Here is a 7,797-nt window from a genome sequence, read left to right on the forward strand (position 1 = left end):
CTGTTTCTGTAATTTAAAAAAATTAAATTAAAAACCATTAAAAAAAAATTAATTATATCAAATATCAAAGTAATTGATAATGCTGATAAAATAAGGAAAGTAGTTGTAAATGAAATTTTACAGAATAAGCTAAATAAAAAGCGTTTGGCCTTACCACAGATGAATGGGCATCCTGTAAAAACGACCAGTATATAAATATTATTATTCATGGAAATGAAGGCAGTTTTTGGAATCTTGGATTGAGTCGTATTTATGGATCTGCACCTGCTGAGGTATGCACAGAACTAATTGAAAAGAAGCTAAACGAGTTTAATATAGCTTTGTCAAATACTGTCTGCATAACATCAGACCAAGTTCCTGTTAATAAGAGAATAGTAAAGTTACTTAATAAAAACCATCAGTTATGTATTGTACATCGCCTACAATTGGCAATAATAAAAGTATTTTAAAATATTAGAACAAAATGATGTACAAAATGTTAACAAATGTGATGCTAATGTAATTCTAATGTGATGCTAATGCAATTAATTAATAATGTGATGTGATGTGATAATAAAAATGTGATTGCCTAATGTTGATTCTGATTCTGATTATTTGGAAATTGAACTTGAAAACTTTGAAGTAGACCTTGAAGCGACTAAGACTACCCATCTTATTCTACAAAACGCACAAGTAAGTTCTTTAATTACGAAAATTTGTAAGGATATTCAGAAAATCACTAACCAAGAAGAAAACCATCAACCAAACTACAGCAAAAAAACTACAGCATAAACTACAACAAAAATATGTTCAAGAAACTGTCTGAAAAGAACTTTCTCTAATTTTAGGTTATAAAACTAGGCGGAGTAGTTTATTAACCATGCTGGTAAGATTTTTAAAACTTAAAAATGCTGTTCTAAAAAGTCTGATTTTAATGAAAGCGAAGTAAAATTACTTTCAAAGATAATATCAAGCTTGCAATCTATTAAATTAGCCTGTTAAAACACTCTACACTGAGAAGGTTAATTTATATGTAGCCGATCTATTATTAAAATTTATTCTAGATGATCAAAACACTTTTTTAAGGATTGCGTTAAAGTTTATGCTAGATAACCAAAACACTTTGTTAAGTATTGTTTTAAAAAAAGAATTAATAAGTTGTATCAAAAAGAGAAGAACAATGTTTTTAGACGTTTTACACTATATAACAGACCCTAATGTGGTTTTTTTATATCAAAGACAATTATGGTATTTTTAATATCAGCAGTAAAGTCGCAATTGTTAAAAGTATTGTTGACATTGTAAAAAACATCTAATGCAGAATCTGGGACACTTAAATGAAAAATCGGATTGAGATTTAAATAATAACCTTATTACTGTTAAACCAAATTTTTTAAACCTGATTTTTCTATGAATGAAAAACTTTATCTTTTTATTAATAAACAAAAAAAGAAGAATCAAGAAGAAGAAAGTATTTAGAAGAAAGTAAAAATACTCTTGCATACTCTTTCAGGTTCAACAAGTGTAAAAACTTTCTTTCAGGTTCAACAAGTGTTGAATCTTAAAAACAGCATTTTTGGGAGCTGGACTATTTTTTACTAAAATTAGATCTCGGTTAGGAGACACAGGGATTATTTTTTTTCCGGATATATCTTGAATTCCGGATATTTTTTTCAACTTTTAGTTTTTATGGATATCCAAAAAGTCTTTCATAAATACAAGTTTAAATAAATATTTTTGCAATATATATGTTTTTAAACTTTTTAAGTCATTACCAATACAAAAAAGAAAAAAAGTTTCCAAAAAAAAATGGGAAAGCCATTACTTTGAAGTGAAATTATGACAAATATGAAGGAAAAAAATTCCGGATTTTTTTTTTGTATGTAAGTATGACATTAGATAATTTAGGATTGTTACAAAGTTACTTTTTGAAAAATACTTTTTAATAAAAATGGTACTACATCATTATATTTGTATTGAACTATAGATATTAATATATTTACTGGTATTTTACCGATATATTGTTATTTCAATTTTTGTTTACTGAATTACTGGTAAATGAAACCGGTAAAGTCTGTAAATTTACAAGCCCTAGTAAAGACATAACATATTAGCACTACAAATCAATTTATCTCTTTCTGTTGTTGATGCTGTAACTTCCATTGTTACTGTTACCACTGTTTTTAGTTTCTTTATGCGACATAATGATTGCAAAAAGTGACCAGCGGAGCCATCCAGTTATGTAGACCTGGGAGATGTGAATATAGAAGTAGATATTAGATGATGTCATTGGGTAAGAATCATGGATGAATGTAAAGACTATTTTCTAAGAGGAATAAAACTTTAGGACTACAGAAGCTAATAACTGACGCTCTAGTCATCCTAAGCAAATGATAAAACACTGGTCTATGAGTAAACAAATATGTATAAATCCCTTGGTGTATTAGTGGCTATCATTACTAAAAATATCATACAATACGAAATGATAAAATAAAATAAGTAAATAAAAAAATGGTAATAAATAATGGTTCGAGCAATATAAAAATTAAAAACAAAATATACGTGTTCTGCAATGTTTGAACTCTGAATCTGCAGATTATGACGCAGCGCACTAACCACCACGCTATAGTGTCGATATGTAATCATAAAAGAATGTTTATAAATGCCCTATAATTAATGTACTAAACAGTAAAAAATAGGAAACTGACAACTCCCTGTCTATCAGCAAAATATTTAAATATCGTGAATTAAACAAATATATAATAAAAAGCTACCAAAGCGTAAAAATATATGGGTACAAGAGGTAAAAAAATGTTGGTGCCATGATAACCAATCAAAATTAAGTAGTGGATAATGGTGATCCCCTTACTCAGGAATGCACTGCAATCACCAATGACTATTCCATTTTGGTTTAATACATTATCTATAACTCAAACAAACTGAGAAAGAATTACCTGATCTACTTTTCCTCTTCTCTCTTTATTTTAGTTTTTCTATAAAAAGAATAAAAATAGTTTATCAAGTTTTTAGGTTACACACCCAAAAAAAAATTCATGATCAACCTCATTTGTTTCTCGGCGCATTGGTTTTGTTTGTCAAGGTTCATGTTTTAGAGTTATAGAGTATAGAGAGGGTTGTAATGACAACTTAAGTAGCTTCCTCCACTGTAGTGGCCTTCATGGCCTTGGGGATGTAAACTAACATATAATTAAAAATTTTTTTTGAAAGGACCAAAAATTCTTTCTGTGAAAGCATTATATAGACCTTATGAGTAGATATAGAGGTGTTTTAAAAATCTTTTAATTTTGTCCGAGCGAGATTTAACAAATAGATTTTGGATTTTTTGTATTGGAAATGGTTAACTTCAAAGAATGGTATGAACTCAAAACTTTTATATCTTCATAATGAAATCAAATGAGGATAGTTTACAAAATATTATGGCAAATGAAACTTGTGGGTAAAAATATTCCAAAAATATTTCCCTCGTAACTCCTGTCAAGGAAAATATTATTTTGGTAAAAAAGCTGTTGTTTTACTAAAGCTCTTTTATATATTTCGAATTTCATCAACAAAACTCTCTGTGTTTAGAAACAGCATAGTTATAAGATATAGATAGTCTGGACAGTTCTTTGATCAACCAATTTTATGCAATTTTTATAATTTACTGATTACCAATTACAATTTTAAAAGTATTTTAATGATTTTTAAGGTCTCAACTTGTTAATATATAGTAATGAAATAAGGTAACTATGGGATATTTAAATTTTGTTCTAATTTTAAGTTTGAAAATGCCTTTTACACCATTTGGGTAATTGAACCAAATTGAAGCCTGGTACTTAGAGAACAAACAAATACTTTTTGTGAAATATTTTTGAATTCATCTTCCAGTGAAAATAGCAACAACATATTAAAAAAATAACAATTTTTAAGAAGGCCGCTATTAAGCTCTGCCTGACAAAAACCGGCTATTAGAGGATATCAATTCCCAACATCTTTTTTAATCCTAAGAAACCAGAAATTTAAAATGTATTTCCCAGTTTCCTTATAAATAATTATAATAACACAAGAGTGCCAACCACAACTAAATATTATTAACAAAACAATATTTGTTATTTTATTTTCAATTTGTATGTATCTACAAAATTTGTGCTTGCTTGTGTATTCAAATTTTGCATATTCTTATTTAGAGAAAAATTAATTTTTCTTTGACAAATTAACATTTTTTGAACTTATTTGGTTAGAAAATAACCTTTTAAAGTGGGTACTTGCTTGTTTTGAGCATGATATCGTGACGGGGGTTTCTAGGAATGAGCATTAAAACATTTGAAACGTCATATACCAGAGTATTAAATCCTTATAAAGGTCAATACTATATCCATTTCCTGACGAGAATCTTATATTATACTACATAATTTTCAATTTTATTTAACGCTGATATATTTTTATACTCTTTCTTTAAGTAAATATGCGCACACTCCCCTATTATAATTAATGTGTGTTTTTGATGTTTTTTGTGGTGAATCTGCTTTATTGTAGTGCTTTATGCTTAATAAATTAAGCTATTTTGTTATATTGTGTTAATTGGTTTATCACATTGTGATAACCACAACGATGGTAATTATTAACAGTTGTTTTGGTTTTTGTAAATTTACTAATTTACTAAAACGATCAACTAAACGGTTAAGTTATAATTATATCTGCATTAGTATAAAACAAATAACTCCATGTTAACAGCATTTATTCTTATTTAATATAAACTAAGTGTTATACGAATATTTTAAGTGCTAGGGTATTAATTATAATTAAATGTTAACTAAGCATAAAACATAAAAGTCCATTAAATTGGTATACATTTTTAAAAATATAAACAACACTGTTAAAATGGTATACATTTTTAAATGAATAGCTACGCAATAACAGTATAAATTACAACTTTATTTTAACTAAGTATTAAGTAATCATAATACGAATTACTCAATGAAAATGGTATAAATTATATTTATATATAAACTAAGTATAACACTATTAACTTACGCTTAGAGAGTATACAGTTTTAAAAACAAATTATTTCACTATAACGATATCAATAGTGAATTTGTATAAACAAAGTATAATGCGTATTACTCCAAGAAAGCGATATAAGTTGTAACTGTACATAAACTAGATTTTAAACAGTATAAAGTCTGAGTTAAATGAAAACTAAATATTAAACAAATAACCTCACTTTAACGGAATAAATTGTGATTAAAAATTAACTTAGTATAAAACAATATTCTTAGATTAAAGGTATATAAAATTATAACATATAAACTATGTAAAAAACAAATAACTCCAATGCTACGTTATACATTTTTGAATACTACACGTCTTAATGCCGTTTTAAAATATAATTAAATATTACTAAGTATAAAACGAATATTTCCGGTCAAAGACATTACTTAAAAGATTTAGACATAAATATAAAATGAACATTTCCCCAATTATTATCAAAATTAAACAAAGTAAAAAGCGATAAAACAATAACAAGTTTAAAACAAATATTTCCATTTAAAGAGTATAAATTAAATATGAATAAATTAAATAATATAATTTAAAATAAATTTAGATTGTATATAATAATAAAGGGTACATTTAAATATAAACTAAAGTATAAAACGAAAAATTCTACTAAAATGGTTTACATGTTTAGAAAACAAATTACTCCACTAAAACGGCATAGGTCATAAATCGAATAGCTCCATTTATACAGTATGAATTATGATTAATTATAAACTAAATATAAACAAATGTTTCCCCTGAAAGATATATATTATGATTTAATATAAACTGAGAGAGTTTTACTACCATAATATAAACAAATATAATATAAACTAATTATAATTTCTTAATAAACTATTGAGTGAATATTTTCAATAAAGCAGTATAAACAAAATTTAGGTATAAACTATATATAAATTTGATATCTGCGCTAAAATGGTATACATTTCATAGAGCATAAGAGATATAAATAATCAGTGACTAGATTTTCCCCCACTTCACTGAATGCTTCTATACTGGGCACCTGTCTAACTTTTTTGATCATTGTATAACTAACACTAACTCCAATAAAATTGTAGCTTCTTTCTCACTCACATTTTTACAGCTGTATGTGTTCCTTAAAGTAACTGGGTTCTTTTGGGGTTCAGATACGAAGTTATACAAGAAAAATCTTAATCATTAAAAACATACGGAAATCAGTCCTGCCCATTCTTACCACTAAATTATAAGCTTTCTAACTGGACTTTTGTCCTTTTGATAATTACTTGCTTAATACTTACTCTAAAATAATCTTTTTTGCATTTTCACTTAGAATTTGACGGCCTGATGTGTTCCAAATAGTGGCTAGTCTTTTGCTCTAGTTGCGAACATTATTAAACATATCGAAATTAGATATTTGATAAAATCGGTGCCCGCTGACGCAACCTCAGTTCCCAATATTGCAAAAAAGCTGCGTAAAATATTTTCCAGGCTAATGCCCTGTTATAATCAGTGAGTTTAAGAAAGGCATTATGTCAAATATTTTTATAATCACTTTTTATTACTTTTGGCATGGATATGATAATGGCATTATTTATTAGCAATATTTATAAGATAAATTGAGAAAAATTTTTAAGAATCTACCTTTGTTGTCATTGTTTCTTTTTGTTCTTTTTGTTGGAATATAGTATTAATACAAAATTCAAAAAAATAATTTGAAAACAGAAAAATTAGATTAATAAATTACTATCAATTTAAAAAAGTCAGGTCAATTATATTTGAACTTTTTTTTTTTAGATGTAATCAAAAAACTAATGTTGTATCAAAGAAATTCCACTGCACTTTCATCTCTTGATATAAGCCTAGAGAAAGGAAAACAAATCACTAAAGATTGCTCAGTATTTGAAAATGCAGTTTATACATGGTAATTTTTGTTTCAAAAATGTAATAACAGAGATAAAGTTCACCTATTGTTTGAACACTTAACTCATAGCTTGCAATTTATTTTTGTTGATAAGAAAATTTTCTAAAGTTAAACTTGTTAAATCTAGTAAAATAAAATTAGGAACTAGAGACAAATATGTCTTCTTTACCGTAATTTCTATATGTGTAGAATTAAAAGTATAGTGCACATATTCAAACTGAGGATTTAACCAGGCTTATGTCATGAAAAATTTGGCAAGCACAAGTTTAAAACTTTGTAGTGAATATGACACTATTAATTTTTTTTATTTTTAATGTCAAGGCTTAAAATAAGAACTTTTTATTACTGGTCTCTTTGTCGGTAATTTATTTTGTTTTGTTGGACATGGCCAATGAAAGTTAAAAAACAGAACCTGGTTCCCATTTTTACATTATTCTGAAAAACAATGCTTTGGTTATTACATCAAAAGTAACTACTACACTGATTTGTTTTTATTTTATGGTTATTGGTTATATATTTTTATGCCATTTTTTATAAATTGTATTAGGAAAAATAAATCAGGCAAAATTTGAAAAAATAATGATTAAAAAAATTATAACATAAATTTAATAATTAGCTGTAAGCTAAAAATAAAAAGTTATAACATAAATTTATAAATTAACTGTAAGCTAATAAAAGTTAGAATATAAGTTTATACATAAATTTGAATGTGTTAAAAACCATTTGTATTACATCACTGAAAATTTGATCCCAGAAAAAAAAAAAACATTAATCTACATAAAAAGTTCAATGTTGTTTAATATACCCTCCTCTGGAATCTACTACACTCTTCAGAAGCACTCTCTTCAGACGCACTTCATTGCAGCTTCGTCGCATTG

The 7,797-nt window shown here is 26.5% G+C and overlaps 1 protein-coding gene across 3 annotated transcripts in view; it reads left to right on the top strand.

The window, feature by feature from the left end:
* The window catches only part of LOC100209056 (uncharacterized), a 112,919-nt gene that overhangs the window by 96,146 nt on the left and 8,976 nt on the right, over nt 1-7,797 (top strand). For all 3 annotated transcript variants that reach the window (XM_065788150.1, XM_065788152.1, XM_065788151.1), the window contains one exon: nt 6,793-6,919. In XM_065788150.1, coding sequence (XP_065644222.1) covers nt 6,793-6,919 — 127 coding nt within the window. The remainder of the gene's footprint in view (nt 1-6,792; nt 6,920-7,797) is intronic.

The sequence above is a fragment of the Hydra vulgaris genome, chromosome 01, assembly GCF_038396675.1.
Source record: "Hydra vulgaris chromosome 01, alternate assembly HydraT2T_AEP".
NCBI classification, from domain to species: domain Eukaryota; kingdom Metazoa; phylum Cnidaria; class Hydrozoa; order Anthoathecata; family Hydridae; genus Hydra; species Hydra vulgaris.